At 42.6% G+C, this 21996-nt stretch overlaps 1 protein-coding gene across 1 annotated transcript; it reads left to right on the plus strand.

Moving 5' to 3' along the window:
- The first annotated feature begins 1605 nt into the window (after positions 1 to 1605).
- On the plus strand, positions 1606 to 20752 carry LOC106570118 (IgGFc-binding protein). Its single transcript, XM_014142147.2, has 12 exons — positions 1606 to 1624; positions 1912 to 1956; positions 10543 to 10832; positions 10968 to 11547; positions 11670 to 12271; positions 15528 to 16089; positions 16188 to 16447; positions 16564 to 16908; positions 17103 to 17670; positions 19315 to 19514; positions 19707 to 19877; positions 20160 to 20752. The coding sequence occupies exons 2-11, from the start codon at positions 1914 to 1916 to the stop codon at positions 19875 to 19877; spliced, it is 3621 nt and encodes a 1206-aa protein (XP_013997622.2). The 5' UTR covers positions 1606 to 1624; positions 1912 to 1913; the 3' UTR covers positions 20160 to 20752.
- The last annotated feature ends 1244 nt before the right edge of the window (positions 20753 to 21996 follow it).

Consider the following 21996-nt stretch of genomic DNA (forward strand, 5'->3'; position numbering starts at 1 on the left):
ATCCAAAAAAAAGTCCCCTGGGATGTCCCCGGGACAAACTGGGATCTCAACAAAACATCCCAAGAATGTCCGCAAAACCTCCAGGAGACCATTACACAACAACCCAAGAATGTACTAAAAAAGTCCTCGGGGACATCCCCGGGAAAAGCCAGGAATTAGAAAAAACCTTCACATGACCATGACACAACATTGCAAGAACGTCCTAAAAATGTCCTTGGGATGTCCCCAGGACAAACCGGGAACGAGACAGAACCTCAAGGGGACCATGTCACAACATCCCAAGAACACTCTTAAATATCCTCGGGGACGTCTCCAGGACAACCCGGGAACTAAACAAAATCTTAAGGGAGCCATAATACAATATCCCAATTGTGTCCTAAAACATCCCAAGAACACTACTAAACATCCTCGGGGACATCCCCGGGATAAACCAGGAACTTGGAAAAACCTCCAGGGGACCGTGACACAACGTTGGAAGAACACCTTGGAAAGGTCCTCGGGACACATCTGGGAGAAACCTGGAACTAGACAAAACCTACAGGGGACCATGAAACAACATTCTGACCACTTTAGGCAACCATTTGGTAATGTTCCAGGGACGTCCTAACAACTCATTTTTATTTGCAGGTTATATACTCTATGCAGACACAGACTAAAATAAAAACGCAAGAGCCAAGACATGGTGACATAAAAAGGTTACCACTCCTGAAATCAGTTACACACAATGCCTTTCCTGGCCTTAAACAATGGTACCGCTTGAACCTATTGAAAGATGCACAATAGTATAGAGATAGTGGGAGCCCATTAATCAAAAGACTTTAATCAGGAATGACACCTTGGTCTTTTTCTTGTGGGTGGTGGCCACACTGTAACAAGGGATGTCAACAATGTAATCACGATTAAAAAGGGAGGTCAGCCTTAGAGCCTTTCATATGGAGACTGAAGTGGAGGCAGGTACACTTGGTTAAGAATCACAGACCTAGTCTCACGCAATGTTCAGTATCAATATGAAAGAGCTACTGGTAAGTCACACGTCACAAAGGCTCTGAAAGGACTTTCATATGATTAGGAGATTACAGATGAGTGCTGCCCTGCCGCTCAATATAATTGACTGTTATCTGCTGCTTTTTATCATTCTTCCCCTCTAATCAGGGACTGATTAAGACCTGTGACACCAAGTAGGTGCAATTAATGATCAGGTAAAACAGAAAACCAGCAATACTACTCGTAGGGTAAGATTTGAATACCCCTGCTGTATACTGGGGTGGCAGGTAGCCTAGTGGTTAGAGTGCGGTGTCAGTAACTGAAAGGTTGATGGATCAAATCCCTGAGCAGATAAGATAAAAATCTGTTGTTCTGCCCCTGAACAAGGCAGTTAAACAACTGTTCCCTGGTAGGTGTCATTGTAAATAAGAATTTGTTCTTAATAACTGACTTGCCTAGTTAAATAAAAAAATATTATACAGGTGTAGGATACCAACCTGCTTTATGCAGGCTTCACCATGTGTGGGTGTGCTGTGTGGGTGTACTGATGATCAGAGAGCCTGATTGGCTCTTGGGCAGAAGCCGAATAGAATTTAAGGCTGAGCTACAAAGACCCCATCACACCAGTTTTCCAGCTCAGGTAAGAGAATACTGAATTCCAGATAATTGGCATGAATTGTTTTGTTATGATACAACCGTACCTCGGATGATAATTTAAGAATATCCCTTTCATTGACATTGTTCAATGTCCCCATTTCAACAACATTATTACTAATATCAATGTATATATTTATTATGATTAAATGTTGTTTTCTTATGTCGTGAAATAGGCATTAGTCTCATTTGACTCATCATTGTAGACACAGGCATTGCTGATGAGAGTGTATAGTTGTCCTTTGGGGTGTAAACTGTATTCTCTGATTTCAGCTATGTGGATGTTACTGTCTGGCTTTGTGGTGCTACTGCTGAGTGGTGAGTCCTGAAAGTCTGGGTTTTGTTTTCCTTTTCTTTTTTTACCAACGATAATCCTGAAGAACGTTGGTGTTTATCCATTAATTGTTGGTGGTTACCCATTAAATGACTGGGAGCATACAGTATTTAGAGTGTGTGACCATCTATATTTTGTCAAATTTTTTACAAATGATAAGAGTAATAAAAACACAGAGAAAGGATAGTCTGCAAAGAAATGGAAACCATTGATTAATGTGCTACCGTGAGATTAATACAAATTAGGTGCCATGCACACAAGACGCATTTAAATCAGTACTAAAATAAAATATTGCATATCAAACCACTGTAAAAGGTTACTCCTACAGTGAGACTGATTCAGAAATTACAAATGGTTGCTGAGTACACGTTAGACTGTGTAAAATTGCAATTCTAAACTATATCCATATAATATTCATTATTATCATCTCCCTTGCAGTTCTTATTTGAACAGCGGAAAATGAAAATACAGCAATATTGTGCTGTGGGTGACTATTAAATTGCAATTTGATAAGACCTGTGGAATATGGAAAGACTATGGGCTCTATTTGAACAAACCTAACGCAATGGTAAATCTAAGAGCAGGCGGTAGATTTGTGCAATTTGGTGCGAAAGGGATGTGTTTTATGAATAAACAAGTTGTGGATGTGCCGAAGCTTGCTCCATGGCGAAATATGTGGTTGCTTCAAGTTGTGTATTTAAGGTCTTTTATGTATTGACTTGGAATCAACTGTAATTCCAATGTTGGTCTGTTATAGTTTGTTAAATGGCTTACAGAAACAAAATAACAAAATGTAGACCTATCTTTACTAAATACCTTAACTTGAACCCATTTGCATTGTTCTACTGTAAGTACTTGCATGGCTTCAATAGCATTCACACGGAAATAGGGGTAAGGCATACTGTAAATTGTATTATGGCTGAGCATGAACATGCCAAACATTGTCAAAAAGCAAGATTAAATTAATTATTGATAAGGCCTAACAAGAGAACAAATATTTTAAATCAAAACAGAACAACAACTTGTTATAAATAGGCTGTCACACTTACAGGCACCATCATTTCTCATATTAAAACAACACAACACCTAAACAACAATGCAGTTAAAAAAAATACGGATAAGAATAAGAAAAGAAAAGTAACAAGTATTTAAAGAGCAGCAGTAAAATAATAATAGGGAGACTATATAGTCTCTAAGAGACTAAATTAGTCGAGGTAATTAAGGTAATATGTACACGTAGGTAGAGGTTTAAAACCTCTTGAGGATACCCTAGGATAGGGGGCGCCACAGCGCATTTTGAAAAAAAATCGTTACCATTTTCAACGGCCTACTAATCAAACTCAGAAGCTAGGGCATGCATATACTTATTATGTATGGATAGAAAACACCCTAAAGTTTCTAAAACTGTTTGAATGGTGTCTGTGAGTATAACAGAACTCAAATGGCAGTCAAAACCCCGAGACCGATTGAAACAGGAAGTGGAATTCTGAATTGTGGACTCGACTTCTCATCTTTCCCTATTAATCACACCGTTAACAATGGTTCAGTGAGCACTTCCTATTGCTTCCACTAGATGTCGCCAGTCTTTTCACAGTGGTTTGAGCCTTATACAGTCGAAACTCAGTGAATGACACGCATTGGAAATTGGTCACAGGGGATGGGCCATCACCATTATGACGCCGGCGGCCATGTCTACCCCCACCTTTGGAAACGGTTTGAAACACAATGAAATCATCCCCCTCGAATCTTATTGGCTCTCTTGGTGTTACAGGCCCTGAAGATTAATGTTTTACAACGTTTGACATGTTTGAACGAACCTACAGGCGGGAAAATCTCATTTTATCCGAAACTTCAGGCTGCGCACGTCGGAGAATTTGGAGAGAGCCCTAGGACGCGCTACCAACAGCAGGCTAATGGAACGTGAAGGAAGGACTTTTTTGACCGAAAATACATCTGTTGTGGACCTGGGATTCCTGGAAGTGCTTTCTGATGAAGACAACTAAAGGTAGGCGATTATTGACAATATTATACAAGATGAGATGTGACATGCGATTGTTCCAAGATGGCGCCGAGCTCTGTATATTAGCTCATTTTCTGAGTATCGCATCTCCTTTTATCGCAAAGTGTGATTACCCAGTAAAGTTAATTTAAAATCTGGTATGACAGGTGTTCTCAAGAGATATTCATCTATAAATGTTAGATTGACAATATAAATTTTAAAAATCGTTATCGGATAGTAATTTAGGGAATTGTAGCATTGTTTCCCGGGACGCATTTGAGGGGAAAATAGTCGGTCAACGTTACGCGCCGATGTAAAATGCTGTTTATATATATAAATATGACCTTTATTGAACAAAAGAATGCATGCATTGTGTAACATGATGTCCTAGGTGTGTCATCTGATGAAGTTTGTAAAAGGTTAGTGCTGCATTTAGCTGTTTTTTGGTTATTTGTGATGCAAGTGGTTGGTCGGAAAATGGCTATGTTGCTGCTTTTTACGATGGACTCATCTAACATAATCTAATGATTTGCTTTTCCTGTAAAACCTTTTTGAAATCGGACGACGTGGGTCGATTCAGGAGAGGTGTATCTATAAAAAAAAAAAAAAAATATGAATAAAAAAAATAAATAAATAATGATTTTTTTTTAATGCTAATTGGCGATATGATTTTTCGCTGGATTTTGATCCCGCTAACGGGATCAGACGCTGAAGAGGTTTTAAGGTGACAATGCATATATAATAACAGAGAGTAGCAGGGGCGTAAAAGAGAGGGTGTGGGGAGTGGGCAATGCAAATAGTCTGGGTAGCCATTTGATTAGGTGTTCAGGAGTCTTATGGCTTGGGGGTAGAAGCTGTTTAGAAGCCTCTTGGACCTAGACTTGGCAGTCCGGTACCACTTGCCGTGCGGTAGCAGAGAGAAAAGTCTATGACTAGGGTGGCTGGAGTCTCTGACAATTTTTAGGGCCTTCCTCTGACACTGCCTGGTATAGAGGTCCTGGATGACAGGAAGCTTGGCCGCAGTGATGTACTTGGCCGTTCGTACTGCCCTCTGTAGTGCCTTTCGGTCGGAGGCAGAGCAGTTGTCATACCAGGCAGTGATGCAACCAGTCAGGATGCTCTCGATGGTGAAGCTGTAGAACCTTTTGAGGATCTGGGGACCCATGCCAAATCTTTTCAGTCTCTTGAGGGGGAAAAGGTTTTGTCGTGCCCTCTTCACGACTGTCTTTGTGTGCTTGGACCATGTTAGTTTGTTGGTGATGTGGGCACCAAGGAACTTGAAGCTCTCAACCTGTTCCACTGCAGCCCCGTCAATGAGAATGGGGGCGTGATAGGTCCTCTTTTATCTGTAGTCCACAATCATCTCCTTGGTCTTGATCATGTTGAGGGAGAGGTTGTTGGAGACGTGCCTGGCCGTGCAGTCATGAGTGAACAGGGAGTACAGGAGGGGCTGAGCATGCACCCTTGAGGGGCTCCTGTGTTGAGGATCAGCATGGCGGATGTGTTGCTACCTACCCTTACCACCTGGGGGCGGCCCGTCAGGAAGTCCAGGATCCAGTTGCAGAGGGAGGTGTTTTGTCCCAGTGTCCTTAGCTTATTGATGAGCTTTGAGGGCACTATTGTGTTGAACGCTGAACTGTAGTCAATGAATAGCATTCTCACATAGGTGTTCCTCTTGTCCAGGTGGGAAAGGGCAGTGTGTAGTGCAATAGAGATTGCATCATCTGTGGATGTGTTGGGTTGGTTTGCAAATTGGAGCAGGTCTAGGGTTTCTGGGATAATGGCGTTGATGTGAGCCATGACCAGCCTTTCAAAGCACTTCATGGCTACAGACGTGAGTGCTACGGATCGGTAGTCATTTAGGTAGGTTACCTTAGTGTTCTTGGGCACAGGCACTATGGTGGTCTTCTTAATACATGTTGGTATTACAGACTTGGACAGGGGAGAGGTTGAAAATATCAGCGAAGACACGTCCTGGTAATCCGTCTGGCCCTGCGGCCTTGTGAATTGGCTGCGGAGAGCGTGAACACACAGTTTCCGGAACAGCTGGTGCTCTCATGCATGTTTCAGCAAGCATAGAAATAGTTTAGCTCGTCTGGTAGGCTCGTGTCACTGGGCAGCTCGCGGCTGTGCTTCCCTTTCAATCAAATTTATTTATAAAGCCCTTCTGACGTCAGCTGATGTCACAAAGTGCTGTACAGAAACTCAGCCTAAAACCCCAAAAGCAAGCAATGCAGGTGTAGGTGCACGGTGGCTAAGAAAAACTCCCTAGAAAGGCCAGAACCTAGGAAGAAACCTAGAGAGGAACCAGGCTATGAGGGGTGGCCAGTCCTCTTCTGACTGTGCCAGGTGGAGATTTTAACATAACATGGCCAAGATGTCCAAATGTTCATAGATGACCAGCAGGTTCAAATAAAAATAATCACAGTGGTTGTAGAGGGTGCAACAGGTCAGCACCTCAGGAGTAAATGTCAGTTGGCTTTTCATAGCCGATCATTCAGAGTATTTCTACTGCTCCTGCTGTCTCTAGGGAGTTGAAAACAGCAGGTCTGGGACAAGGTAGCACGTCCGGTGAACAGGTCAGCGTTCCATAGCCGCAGGCAGAACAGTTAAAACTGGAGCTGCAGCACGACCAGGTGGACTGGGGACAGCAAGGAGTCATCAGGACAGGTAGTCCTGAGGCATGGTCCTAGGGCTCAGGCCCTCAGAGAGAGAGAGAGAGAGAGAGAGAAAGAAAATACTTAAATTCACACAGGACATATGGTCACTAGTGTAACCAGGAGGTAACCAGGAGGTGAGGCCTCATTTAACACAGTAAATTCATCAGGCTTAAGCCATGTTTCAGTCAGGCCAATCACATCAAGATTATGATCAGTGATTAGTTCATTGACTATTACTGCCTTGGAAGTGAGGGATCTAACATTAAGTAGCCCTATTTTGATATGTGAGATAACACAATCTCTTTCAATAATGACAGGAATGGAGGAGGTCTTTATTCCACTGAGATTGCTAAGGCAAACACCGCCGTGTTTAGTTTTGCCCAACCTAGATCGAGGCACAGATACGGTCTCAATGGGTCCAGCTGAGCTGACTACACTGACTGTGCTAGTGGCAGACTCCACTAAGCTGGTAGGCTGGCTAACAACCTGCTGCCTGGCTTGCACCCTATCTCATTGTTGAGCTAGAGGAGTTAGAGCCCAGTCTATGTTCGTAGATAAGATGAGAGCACCCCTCCATCTAGGATGGAGTCCGTCACTGCTCAGCAGGCTAGGCTTGGTCCAGTTTGTGGGTGAGTCCCAGAAAGAGGGCCAATTATCTACAAATTCTCATGATTCGTTTTAAGTCTAATACGGCGGGTAATGGAGTCACCAATGACTAGGGTTTTCAATTTGTCAGAGCTAATGGTGGGAGGCTTTGGCGTCTCAGACCCCGTAATGATAGGAGTAGAGACCAAAGAAGGCTTGGCCTCTGACTCCGACCAGTTGCTTAATGGGGAGAACCGGTTGAAAGTTTCTGTCGTCTGAATGAGTGACACCAGTTGAACATTCCTACAGCATTTCCTTCCAGAAGCTATGAGAAAATTATCCGGCTGCGGGGACTGTGCAAGGAGATTCATACTACTATCTGTACTTATTGGTGGCACAGACACTGTTTCATCCTTTCCTACACTTAAATTACCCTTGCCTAACGATTGCGTCAGAAGCTGGGCTTGCAGCACAGCTATCCTCGCCATAAGGTGATCATTCTTCTGTATATTATGAGTACAGCGACTGTAATTAGAAGGCATAATGTTAATGTTACTGCTTAGCTTCGGCTGGTGGAGGTCCTGACGAACCACGTCCAGATAAAGCATCCGGGGTGAAAAAGTTGAATGAAAAAAGTCGAGCGAGGGCAAAAATAAAAATATAAAACGGTAATTAAAAAGTAAAAACCATAAAGTTGGCAGGTAGCAAAGTAAGGTTAGCAACAAACCACACAGCAGCACGTAAACAAGTCTAGAAGTTGTGACCGGAAATAGTCTGTAATGGTAGTCTGTAATGATTTGCAGGCCCTGCCACATCCGACGAGCATCAGAACCGGTGTAGTACGACTCGATCTTAGTCCTGTATTGCGGGATTTCGTATAAGCTTCCGGGCTAGAGTCCCACTCTTTGAAAGCTCTAGCCTTTAGCTCAGTGCGGATGTTGCCTGTAATCCATGGCTTCTGGGTGGGGTATGTTCGTACGGTCACTGTGGGGATGACCTCATCAATGCGCTTATTGATGAAGCCAATGACTGATGCGGTGTACTCCTCAATGCAATCGGAGGAATCCCGGAACATATTCCAGTCTGTGCTAGCAAAACAGTCCTGTAGCTTAGCATCTGCTTCATCTGACCACTTTGTTATTGATCGAGTCACTGGTGCTTCCTGCTTTAATTTTTGCTTGTAAGTCGGAATCAGGAGGATATAATTGTGGTCAGATTTGCTGAATGGAGGGCGAGGGAGAGCTTTGTATTCGTCTCTGTGTGTGGAATAAAGGTGGTCCAGAGTTTTTTTCCCTCTGGTTGCACGTTTAACATGTTGATAGAAATCTGGTAAAACGGATTTAATTTCCCTGCATTAAAGACCCCGGCTACTTGGAGCGTCACCTCTGGGTAAGCGTTTTCTTGTGTATAGCTCATTCAATGCTGTCTTAGTGCCAGCCTCTGACTGTGGTGGTATCTAAACAGCTTCGAAAAAACACAGATGAAAACTCTCTAGGTAGATAGTGTGGTCTACAGCTTATCATGACAAACTCTACCTCAGGCGAGCAATAGCTCGAGACTTCCTTAGATATCGTGCACCAGCTGTTATTTACAAAAATACATAGTCCGCCGCCCCTTGTCTTACCAGACGCTGCTGTTCTATCCTACCGTTACAGCGTATAACCAGCCAGCTGTATGTTGATAGTGTCGTCATTCCGCCACATCTCCATGAAGCATAAGATATTATAGTTTTGAATGTCCTGTTGGTAGTTTAATCTTGAGCGTTGGTCATCGATTATGTTCTCCAAATATTGCACATTTGCTTGCAGAATGGAAGGAAGTATGGGCTTATTTGATCGCCTACGAATTCTCAGAAGGCAGCCCGCCCTCTGGCCCCTTTTTCCCCGCCTCCTCTTCACGCAAATCACGGGGATCTGGGCCTGTTCCCGAGAAAGCAGTATATCGTTTGCGTCGGGCTCATCAGACTCGTTAAAGGAAAAAAATGATTCTGTCAGTCTGTGGTGAGCAATCGCAGTCATGATGTCCAGAAGTTATTTTCGCTCATAAGAGACGGTAGCGGCAACATTATTTACAAAATAAGTAAAAAAAGTAAAGTTACAAACAACGCAAATAAAGAAAGAAAAAAACACAATCGGTGGGGGACGTAAAACGTCTGCCTTCTTCTCCGGCATGGCTAAAATAATGTGGGCCTGACTACAATGCATAGATAAAAAGGTAATGTCAGCTCATTGTTTTACTCCTTTAAAACTTGATATTTGTAATAAAGCTTTGGTGATTAAGATTTATTTCCAAGCGGTCTCAGGAGCCAAACCCTTTTTTGACAGTCTTGACCACTTTGCGATTGCATTTGGCAAAAAATAAAAAATAAAAATTAATTGAGAAGAGGGGAGGCTGTGCTTGGTCTTTAATAAAATATAACGAAATGGAAAAAAACACATTACTTTTTCATGTTTCTAAATATGAAGTATACAGAAACCAAAAGCACATTAGGCTACTCTTGTTCTATGCACATAAGGGCAGTGTGCGTCACGGCTGGATAAGCTGCGTTTCCCCTGTCAAAATTCATACCATAGCCAATTGCGTTTACCACTAAAACCAGCTTTTCGTTGGTCTTAAATATCCCTATCAGCACTGCCTGAAATTAGCACTTAGATCATGTTTTTAAGGACACACTTCAAATATTTCAACCCAGCCCATCGGAGCTTAAGTGAGCTGATACAGTGCATTCGGAAAGTATTCAGACCCCCAATCAAGCTGTAGAAACATCTCAAGGATGATGAATGGAAACAGGATGCACTTGAGTTCAATTTTGGGTCTCATAGCAAAGGGTCTGAATGCTTATGTTTTTTATTTTAAATAAATATGCAATATTTCTAAAAACCTGTTTTTGCTTGGCCATTATGGGCTGGAAAATGCCAGTGAGCCTGTTTTTACATGATGAAATTGCAAACCAATGTGCGTTTGACACTAGCGCTGCCTTAACGCCAGCCGAAAATAGAGCCCTCTAGATAAAACAAAGGGTATTTGCTATGCTGACACTGATAACTTACAATATGAACTGTGTATTAGGTACATATTAGCCCTGCAAATCCACAATGACAGAGATTGTGTTCTATTGACTATCACAAAAAGAAGTGTTCAGCTGACCAAATCTGTGCCAAAAGGTGAAGGACCAATGGCATTGTATAAAATGTTGCATAATTGCTACAGCTGAACAAAGGACATACAATTATGGTATCTAGACAGATGAGACAACATCAAATCAATTACAGGGATTGATTGTCCACTTTGAGGAACATAACGTTTACCATTAGAGCACTTTGTAGGACTCTGCTCTGCAGGACCAGCTATTGTCCCACCAAAGTTAGGCACCTGCTGGGCGATGGGCGACCCCCACTACCGCACGTTCGACGGCCACTACTACAGCTTCATGGGCAACTGCACCTACATCATGACTAAGAACTGCCATGTTGACAAGGACCACCCAGCCTTTGAGGTGCAGGCCAAGAATGTGGGGGATCGTGCAAACTCGCAGCTTACCTCAGTGGGAATGGTCACCGTCAAGGTTTACGGAGTCAACATTGACATTGTCAACTCTGAATTTGGTCTTGTCCGGGTAAGTGGATTCACAAGTTTTCTATCTATCTTATCTGTTCAACAATCCTTGTCTTTGTTTGGTGTATATGAGTCTACTGTATCTGCATGTACCGTGTGTAAATTATTTTTCTAATGTGGTTTGATTTCATTGCAGGTTAACTTCCAGTTATGGAATCTTCCCATCAGCTTAGACAATGGCAAATTGAAACTCTCCCAGAGTGGATTTTCAGTTGTCCTGGAGACAGACTTTGGTCTGATGGTGCAGTATGATTGGCTGAAGTACCTGGTGGTGACTATGCCCAGGAGCCTGGCAGGCAAGGTGTGTGGCATGTGCGGCAACTTTAATGGCAAACAGGATGACGACCTCACCACTCCCAGTGGCTCCCTTGCCAGTAATGTTGTGGCCCTAGGCAAGAGCTGGAGGGTATCAGACAAGGGAGGTGATGCCTACTGCGGAGACGAGTGCACAGGCCAATGTGAGAACTGTGAGAGCGGCTTGGTTAAGCACTTAGAAAGGGAGATCTTTTGCAACTTTATCACAGACATAATGAATGGACCCTTCAGAAACTGCCATGCCGTCATTGACTACAAGATCTTCCATGAGAACTGCATGTATGACCTTTGTCGGGGCGAGATCATGAAGACGTATATGTGTGACACCCTGCAGGTGTACACCGATGCCTGCCAGAGGGCTGGGATCAGAGTGTACAACTGGAGGGGCATTGCCCATTGCCGTGAGTGACTTGCAAAGACAACTGATCATTTTCAGGAGCATTAGAGCATAAAGGACTGCAATACTTTATTTCCCATTTCAAATGTTGTAAAACTGAGTGTGGTTTGTGGTCTTTTCCCCCAGCCAAGCCTGAATGCCCAGAGCACAGTCACTATGAGTTCTGTGGAAGCGCCTGCCCTGCCACCTGTGAAGACCCAAATTCTCCCTCAAAATGCAAAGCCCGCTGTGTGGAGGCCTGTACCTGTGACGAGGGCCACCTGCGCAGTGGGAACAAGTGTGTGCCTAAGTCCCAATGTGGCTGCCAGTACAAAGGCCGCTATGTGGAAGCCGGAACATCTTTCTGGGGGGATGAGAGCTGTACCAAAAGCTGTAACTGCAGCTCCACTGGTGGGAGAGTTGAGAGCCAGGTGGCCAGTTGTCCACTTGGACAGCAGTGCAAGGTGGTTGATGGCATAAGAGGCTGCTACCCTACAACCTTTTCCACATGCATGGTGTCTGGTGATCCACATTACCACACCTTCGATGGACAACTCTACAACTTCCAGGGCACCTGTGTGTATCAGATGGCTAGTGTCTGCTCCAATGACACCAGCCTGGAGCCCTTTAGTGTTGCCATACAGAACGATGGGCGAGGTAAAAAGGTGGGGTCCATCATCAAGCTGGTAGAGGTCAAGGTCTATGGGTACACGATTGTCATCAGCAAAGAGCACCCAGGATTTGTGATGGTAAGAAATTACTTGTAATAAAAATTGTATAGTTTTGATTACAATGCCTTCAGAAAATATTCATACCCTTTGATTTATTCCACATTGATTAAATAGTGTACCCCATAATTACAACGTGAAAACATGTTTTTAGAATTTATTGCAAGTTTCTTGAAAATGAAGTACAGAAATATCTGATTTACATAAGTATTCACACGCGTGAGTCAATACATGTTAGAATTACCATTGGCAGCGATTACAGCTGTGAGTATTTCTGGTTAAGTCTCTAAGAGCTTTGCACACCTGATTGTACAATAATTGCAATAATATTTTTTAAATTCTTCATGCTCTGTCAAGTTGGATGTTGAGCATTGCGAGACAGCCATTTTCAAGTCTTGCTATAGATTTTCAAGCCGATATAAGTCCAAACTGTAACTAATCCACTCAGGAACATTCAATGTTGCCTTGGTAAGCAACTCCAATGTAAATTCAGCAAAAAAAGAAACGTCCCTCTTTCAAAGATAATTAGTAAAAATCCAAATAACTTCACAGATCTTCATTGTAAAGGGTTTAAACACTGTTTCCCATGCTTGTTCAATTAACCATAAACAATTAATGAACATGCACCTGTGGAACGGTCGTTAAGATACTAACAACTTACAGATGGTAGGCAATTAAGGTCACAGTTATGAAAACGCAGGACACTAAAGAGGCCTTTCTACTGACTCTGAAAAACACCAAAAGAAAGATGCCCAGGGTCCCTGCTCATCTGCGTGAACGTGCCTTAGGCATGCTGCAAGGAGGCATGAGGACTGCAGAACATTGCCAGGGCAATAAATTGCAATGTCCGTACTGTGACATGCCTAAGACAGCGCGACAGGGAAACAGGACAGACAGCTGATCATCCTCGCAGTGGCAGACTACGTGTAACAACACCTGCACAGGATCAGTACATCCAAACATCACACCTGCAGGACAGGTACAGGATGGCAACAACAACTGCCCGAGTTACACCAGAAATGCACAATCCCTCCATCAGTGCTCAGACTGTCCACTATTTTTTTTATTTTTTTACTTTACCTTTATTTAACTAGGCAAGTCAGTTAAGAACAAATTCTTATTTTCAATGACAGCCTAGGAACAGTGGGTTAACTGCCTTGTTCAGGGGTAGAACGACAGATTTGTACCTTGTCAGCTCAGGGATTCAAACTTGCAACCTTTCTGATACTAGCCCAACACTCTAACCACTAGGCTACCCTGCCGCCCGCAATAGGCTGAGAGAGGCTGGACTGACGGTTGTAGGCCTATTGTAAGGCAGGTGGCCAGGGAAATAACCGGCAACAACGTTGCCTATGGGCACAAACCCACCGTCGCTGGACCAGACAGGACTGGCAAAAAGTGCTCTTCACTGACGAGTCGCGGTTTTGTCTCACCAGGGGTGATGGTCGGATTCGCGTCAAAGGAATGAGCATTACACCAAGGCCTGTACTCTGGAGCGGGATCGATTTGAAGGTGGAGGGTCCGTCATGGTTTGGGGCGGTGTGTCACAGCATCATCGGACTGAGTTTGTTGTCATTACAGGCAATCTCAACGCTGTGCGTTACAGGGAAGACATCCTCCTCCCTCATGTGGTACCCTTCCTGCAGGCTCATCCTGACATGACCCTCTAACATGACAATGCCACCAACCATACTGCTCGTTCTGTGCGTGATTTCCTGCAAGACGGGAATGTCAGTATTCTGCCATGGCCAGCGTAGATCCCATTGAGCACGTCTGGGACCTGTTGGATCGGAGGGTGAGGGCTAGGGCCATTCCCCCCAGAAATGTCCGGAAACTTGCAGGTGCCTTGATGGAAGAGTGGGGTAACATTTCACAGCTAGAACTGGCAAATCTGGTGCAGTCCATGAGGAAGAGATGCACTGCACTACTTAATGCAGCTAGTGGCCACAACAGATACTGACTGTTACTTTTGATTTTGACCCCCCCTTTGTTCAGGGACACATTATTCCATTTATGTTCGTCACATGTCTGTGGAACTTGTTCAGTTTATGTCTCAGTTGTTGAATCTTGTTATGTTCATACAAATATCTACACGTTAAGTTTGCTGAAAATAAACGCAGTTGACAGTGAGAGGACGTTTCTTTTTTTGCTGAGTTTATATTTGGCCTTGTGTTTCAGGTTATTGTTCTGCTGAAAGGTGAATTTGTCTCCCAGTGTCTATTGAAAAGCAGACTGAACCAGGTTTTCTAGGATTTTGGCTTAGCTTAGCTCTATTCCGTTTTTTTAATATAAAAAAACTCCCTAGTCCTTGCAGATGAAAAGCATACCCATAATATGATGCAGTCACCACCATGCTTGAAAATATGAAGTATCAGTATCACATATTATTGATGTGTTGTTTTGGATTTGCCCCAAACAAAAAACGTTGTATGCAGGGCATAAAGTTAATTTCTTTGGCACGTTTTGCTGTTTTACTTTAGTGCCTTATTGCAAACAGGATGCATGTTTTGCTATATTTTTATTCTGTACAGGCTTCCTTCTTTTCATTCTGTCAATTGGGTTAGTATTGTGAAGTAGTGTAACTGCAATGCTGTTGATCCCTCCTCAGTTGTCTCCTATCACAGCGTGTTTAATCTCTAAAAGGGTCCACAGGAAAAGTTCTGACACTTCATCTAAAAATAACAGTTCAATTTTTTTTCCACACACAAGATGTTAATACAAGTTTACACTCAATTACAGAAAGGCAGGTCCTATTTTTCTGTCATTCATCATTCCTACTGTGCCATGTTACAGATAATTGTATGTGTGGGGTACAGAGATAAGGTAGTCTTTCAAAAATCAAACATTACATATGTTTGCTTAGTAGAAGCCTTTTAGAGGTTAAACACTATTATTTCACTATCCATGCAACTTAGTGGCGCAGCGGTCTAAGGCCCTGCATCTCAGTGCTAGAGGTGTCACTACAGACCCTGGTTCGATTCCAGGCTGTATCACAACTGGCCGTGATTGGGAGTCCCATAGGGCGGTGCACAATTGGCCCAGCGTCGTCTGGGTTTGGCCGGTGTAGGTAGTCATTGTAAATAAGAATTTGTTCTTAACTGACTTGCCTAGTTAAATAAAAAATATTTATTTAATCCATTTTAAATTCAGGCTGTAACACAACAAAATGTGGAAAAAGCCAAGGGGTGTGAGTAGTTTTTGAAGGCACTGTATATGTTAAAAAGGTCAACACTGAGGTTAACTGAACCATTCCTCTACTTTTTTGTTTCCTTCAAAGGTGAATGGTGAACTTGTGAATCTTCCTGTAAAACTCAATAAACTGCACATATACAAGAGCGGTTGGTTCGCTGTGATCAAAACTGACTTTGGGGTGAAAGTGTCCTATGACTGGAACAGCATAGCAACAGTCACCGTCCCCAACACTTATGCAAATGCAATGTGCGGCATGTGTGGCAACTACAACCACAATCCAAAGGACGACATGCAGATGAAGGATGGAAAGCAGGCTGCCACTGCAGAGGAGTTCGGTCAGAGCTGGAGATTAACAAAGATCCCTGGTTGTGTGAACGGCTGCAAAGGCCCCTGTCCTGACTGTAGCATCACCCAGAGGGATCAGTACATGACAAACAAGTACTGCGGCCTCATCAGTGACCCAACAGGCCCCTTTCGTGACTGTCACTCCAAGGTGGAACCCATGGGTTTCGTCCAAGACTGTCTGTATGATGTCTGTCTGTACCAGGGAAAGAGGAACATGCAGTGCAATACCCTAACTGCCTACACAGCTGCCTGCCAGGAGAAAGGGGCCATGGTCTACTCCTGGAGGTCAGATAAATTCTGTGGTATGGATGTTTATTTGATAGATTTTTTTACAAATTACACTTCAGGTAATTTAGATGGTGACTATGCATTTACATTTTGCAAATGTCAATTCTCGTAGATGCCCAGTGCCCTGCGAACAGCCACTATAGTCTTTGTGCCCAGGGCTGTTCAGCCACATGTCAGAGCCTGTCAGCACCCACTGGCTGTGAAGCTCTGTGCAAAGAGGAATGTGCCTGTGATGCTGGCTTCCTTCTCAGCGGAGACCAATGTGTCCATCTCTCCCAGTGTGGATGTCTTCACGAAGGAAGATACTACAAAAATGGACAAGTCTTCTACCCAAATGGACTCTGTCAGCAAGAATGCACATGCAATGGCACGGTAGGAATGAGGAATGACAGAAAAATAGGACCTACCTTTCTGTAATTGAGTGTAAACCCTTATAAACTTGTATTAACATCTTGTGTGTGGAAAAAAAATGGAACTGTCATTTTTAGATGAAGTGTCAGAACTTTTCCTGTGGACCCAATGAGAAGTGTGAGGTGAAGAACAGCGTCAGGGCTTGCCAGCCTGTTGGAAAAGGAGTTTGTTCCATCTCAGGCGACCCACATTACAACACCTTTGACAACAGCACCTATGACTTCCAAGGCACCTGCACCTACACTGCAGCTCAAGGCTGCCATCTGGAAGGCACACACCTCAAGCCCTTCTCTGTGGTGGTGGAGAACGAGAAGTGGTATGCTATGTCATCAGCTCCAAAAGTGTCCGTTGCCAAGCTTTTGGCTGTAGAAGTCTATGGTTACATTCTAATTCTACGCAGGAACCAAATGGGAATGATCATGGTATGTATACGATTTTTTTTTAATCATGTGTCTGTGTTCCATTAATGATCTTTAAAAACAAAAATGTGTCATTCATATTGATGACTGACACATCCATAAAACATTTGTAATTTTTTTTTTTTTAAATCACTCAAATTGAGTTTAATTGCAGCCCAGAAGTGAGTGAGAATCAAACACAACATGTCTTCCCCCAGGTGAACGGCGTCCTGACTAACCTCCCACTGAGCCTATACAACGGTGCAGTGCAGATTTATCAGGACGGCTCGAATGATGTGATAATGACAGACTTCGGCCTAAGAGTTACCTATGACCTTGTGTACCACGTCACCGTCACCGTCCCTGGCAACTACAGAGGCAAGACTTGTGGTCTGTGTGGCAATTTTAATGGTAACAAGAATGATGAGTTCCTGCTACCTGGTGGACAGATGGCCAAACACGTCAACACTTTTGGGGCGGCCTGGAAGGTCAGCATGCCTGGGGTGGTGTGTGAGGACGGTTGCAGCGGAGACGTCTGTCCCAAGTGTAACTCTAAGAAGAAAGCAGAGTTTGGTGCTGACTGTGGTATCATTACGGATCCTAAAGGACCCTTTGCCGCCTGCCACCATGAGATAGACCCAGCCTCTTACTTCAGAGACTGCCTCTTTGATGTCTGTATGGCTGAGGGAGATCATAATATGCTTTGCCACAGTGTTGCTGCTTACATGTTAGACTGTCAGGACTTTGGTGTGAAGATCGAAAGCTGGAGATCACCAACCTTTTGCCGTGAGTAGTTTAGGGGGTTTTCTGACACTAGACCAAGTTTTCTACAACTCTCTCAGGCTGGTCTCATAGAGTAGACATAACATAGTAAAGGAAAATCCAGGACACTCAAATTTGTATGATATGTAACCATTAAAAAAATTAAAATAATACCTTTATTTAACTAGGTAAGTCAGTTAAGAGCAAATTCTTTTTTTCAATGACGGCCTAGGAACAGTAGGTTAACTGCCTTGTTCAGGGGCAGAACGACAGACTTTTACCTTGTCAGCTCAGGGATTCGATCTTCCAACTTTTCAGTTACAAGTCCAACGCTCTAACCACTAGGCTACCTGCCGCCCCAACCATACCAAACGTAACATAAGAAAGAAGGTTATTCAAGGCAAAAACAAAAGGACGGTGGTTGGTTGGGTTAGATGGGTGGGTGTATAACGCGAACGTCTAGCATGCGTGTTCTTGTTGGTGTTCGTTCCTTATTCCTTGTCAATTATTGGCTCATTGGTGAAACTAGCATTCTGACAATATCTTTAATTAAATCATTCAAAAACCTTTATTAATGCAATTGAAGACAGAAGTTAACAGGAACATAGCACGCATGTTTCCGAGTAAGTTCTGCAAAATAGAAAAGGTCCCAAGTTGCTTTTATCATCCTTGTAGTCAACCCCCTGTGATGTAACTGCCTACGTCATTACCTTCTACTCATGAGAGCAAAACCATGCCTACACAGCTATATAAACAAGAGTTTTAGTGTTATCTAAAAGCTTAGCAGTAAATGTCCAAGTTGATTCATAGTGGAATGTCTGACTAGTCTTATCTCTTACACTCCTCTGCAGAGTTCTGTCTTAACAGTCACACATTTTCAGACAGTTTCTTTATAAGAGGCAGAGATTAGAAAAGACTGTGGAACAATATTAAACCTTTATAATGAATATATATATTGTTAATCTGTAGTCTAGGACCCTATAAATGTAAGGAGGGAGGGGTCTTATAACCCCTCCCCTTCTATTAATACAACAGAAGCATAATCAATTATTTTAATACATCAAACATTTGGTACAGCCCCTATCATGACCCCAAGGTGAACCCCTGACATTCTCATCACAGAAAACTTTTGCATTTTAGCTAATTAGCAACTTTGTAATTATTTACTACTTTTGAGCTACTTTGCAACTACTTAGCATGTTAGCTAACCCTTCCCCTAACCTTAACCCTTTAACCAAACTCCTACTCCTAGCCCTAACCTTAAACCCTATCCCTAACCCCTAGCTAAGCCAACAAGAGCCACCTAGCTAACCTTAGCCACGACAAATTGTAATTTGTAACATATCATATGTATTGCAAATTCTTAACATAATGTATGAATTGCAGTTCGCAAAATATCATGTGAATTGTAATTCGTAACATATCATACGAAATGGGTGGTGGACATCCACAAATGAATACATACCATACCAAACGTACTAAATTTGAGTGTCCCTTATTTTCATTTACTATGTTACGTCTACCCGAGTCCAGGTTGACTCTGCAAATCAGTCCAACATAACTTTCTTTCGGGTTTCACATTCGGATAACCTAATATTTAAAGTCATAACTAAAAGTAATGTTCATGCAAAAGGACTAAACAATAGTTATCTTCTCATATGTCCACAGCATTCTCCTGTCCTGCCAACACCCACTACCAAACCTGTGCTGAAACCTGTGCAACTTCATGTCCCGGCCTATCTGACACCATCAACTGTCCCACCACCTGTGTTGAGGGATGTGTCTGCGACAAAGACTTCTACTTCAATGGTACTGGCTGTGTTAGTTGGGACCAGTGCAGCTGCTATACTAGTGGACACACCCTTAAGGTAGGGGCACTGCAAGCTGGATACTAAAAGCATACTTTAAGCATTATTTGAAATATATTAAAAATAATTTCAAATGTTCAGCTGGAACTGAACTTGGCCATGAAATTAAGAGCTATGTATTTTGGAGAGCTAGCTGTGACTCAAATTTGGATGTGTAAAAGTCTCACTAATGTGTGTCTGGGATGTTTTTAGATAGGGGAATCCCTGATTTCAGACAACTGCTTTGCGGTTCACATCTGCCAAAAATCTGGAGTTGTTCTGTCACAGTCTATGGTGTGCCAGAGTGAAGAGAGCTGTCAGGTCAAGGATGGTCTACGGGGATGTTATCCTATCCCGTCACTTAATGCAGGGGTACATGACTGAGTAAGTAACCTCTGACTTCCCTCAATGGTGAGCCACTTAACCATAATGTCATATGATTGTGAACCTAACCATCAATATATGAGACTGTGTGTCAAATAATAGTGTTTGTAGGGTATTGGACTTGAAACTTGTGATTTTAACTTAATGAGGGTTTGAAAGTTCAAGTCCACAGTGTCTTTTGAAAACATAACAGCTGGTGTTAGCATTCATACTTACATGATAGGTTCCAGTGGAGAAGGAAATGATATGCACTCACAACATCTCTCCCCTTCTCTTTTACAGTGATATGTGAGACAACTGAAGAGCATTCTGCTATTAGAGAATCCCAGCAAAAATACAAATTCCTTAAATCCCTATGATCATCCGTCAATGATTTGTATCAAACAGTAATTCAAATATTTGTAGAAGGAATGCCATTTTCTGCCAAACCCTAGACTCATATTTTTAAAATAATTCCATAAAGTGATTTGAAATGGTCAAATAATTTCAATGGAAATCAAGTCAACCAAATGCTTATCTCATTATAGGTTAGAAATGAGATGTTAAATATTTACTATGTAATAGAAAGGGCTCCCGAGTGGCGCAGTCACCACAGACCCTGGTTAAATTCCAGGCTGTATCACTACCAGCCGTAATTGGGAGTCCCATAGGGCGGTGCACAATTGGCCCAACGTCGTCCGGGTTAGGGTTTGGCCGGGATAGGCCATCATTGTAAATAAGAATTTGTTCTTAACTGACTTGCCTAGTTAAATATAGGTTAAAATATATATATTATCTCCATGTAATTTGCTATCTAAATTATACTGAAAAGTATCATTCCCGAATATGCATTCTCGCTAATAACAAATACAATTAAATATTCATTCATAAACGTGTACAGTGCATTCAGAAAGTATTTAGACGCCTTCCCTTTTTCCACATTTTGTTACGTTACAGCCTTATTCTAAAATGGATTAAATATTTTTTCATGAATCAACACACAATACCCCATAACGACAAAGAAAAAAGGTTTTTAGAAATGTTTGCAAATTTATAAATTATACACTACTGTTCAAAAGTTTGGGGTCACTTAGAAATGTCCTTTTTTTGGTCCAAACACTAGTCTCAACATCAAAAGCAAAGAGGCAACTCCGGGATGCTGGCCTTCCAGGCAGAGTTGCAAAGAAAAAGCCATCTCAGACTGGCCAATAAAAATAAAAGATTAAGATGGGCAATAGAACACAGACACTGGACAGAGGAACTCTGCCTAGAAGATCAGCATCCCAGACTCGCCTCTTCACTGTTGACGTTGAGACTAGTGTTTTGCAGGTACTATTTAATGAAGCTGCCAGTTGCGGACTTGTGAGGCGTCTGTTTCTCAAACTAGACACTAATGTACTTGTCCTCTTGCTCAGTTGTGCACTGGGGCATCCCACTCCTCTTTCTATTCTGTTTAGAGACAGTTTGCACTGTTCTGTGAAGGGAGTAGTACACAGCGTTGTACGAGATCTTCAGTTTCTTGGCAATTTCCCGCATGGAATAGCATTCATTTCTCAGAACAAGAATAGACTGACGAGATTCATTAGAAACTTCTTTGTTTCTGGCCATTTTGAGCCTGTAATCGAACCCACAAATGTTGATGCTCCAGATACTCAACTAGCCTAAAGAAGGCCAGTTGTATTGCTTCTTTAATAAGCACAACAGTTTTCAGCTGTGCTAACATGATTGCAAAAGGGTTTTCTAATGATCAATTAGCCTTTTAAAATGATAAACTTGGATTAGATAACACAACATGCCATTGGAATACAGGAGTGATGGTTGCTGAGAATGGGCCTCTGTACGCCTACGTAGATATTCAATTTTTTTTAAATCTGCCGTTTCCAGCTACAATAGTCATTTACAACATTAACAATGTCTACACTGTACTTCTGATCAATTTGATGTTATTTTCATGTACAAAAAATGTGCTTTCCTTTCAAAAAACAAGGAAATGTGTGACTCCAAACTTTTGAATGGTAGTATATATATATATATATTTATTACCGGCCGAGACCGTGAGTCCCATAGGGAGGCGCACAATTGGCCCAGCGTTGTCCGGGTTAGGGGAGGGTTTGGCCGAGGGGGCTTTACTTGGCTCATC

Source organism: Salmo salar, chromosome ssa14 (genome assembly GCF_905237065.1).
Source record: "Salmo salar chromosome ssa14, Ssal_v3.1, whole genome shotgun sequence".
NCBI classification, from domain to species: domain Eukaryota; kingdom Metazoa; phylum Chordata; class Actinopteri; order Salmoniformes; family Salmonidae; genus Salmo; species Salmo salar.

Bases quoted from the DNA above. Each gene is read 5' to 3' on its own strand.
- LOC106570118 (XM_014142147.2), top strand. From the start codon at position 1,914: ATGTGGATGTTACTGTCTGGCTTTGTGGTGCTACTGCTGAGTG. The intron at 16,909-17,102 runs GTATGTATACGA...GTCTTCCCCCAG, and splicing joins ACCAAATGGGAATGATCATG to GTGAACGGCGTCCTGACTAA. The intron at 17,671-19,314 runs GTGAGTAGTTTA...ATATGTCCACAG, and splicing joins GAGATCACCAACCTTTTGCC to CATTCTCCTGTCCTGCCAAC.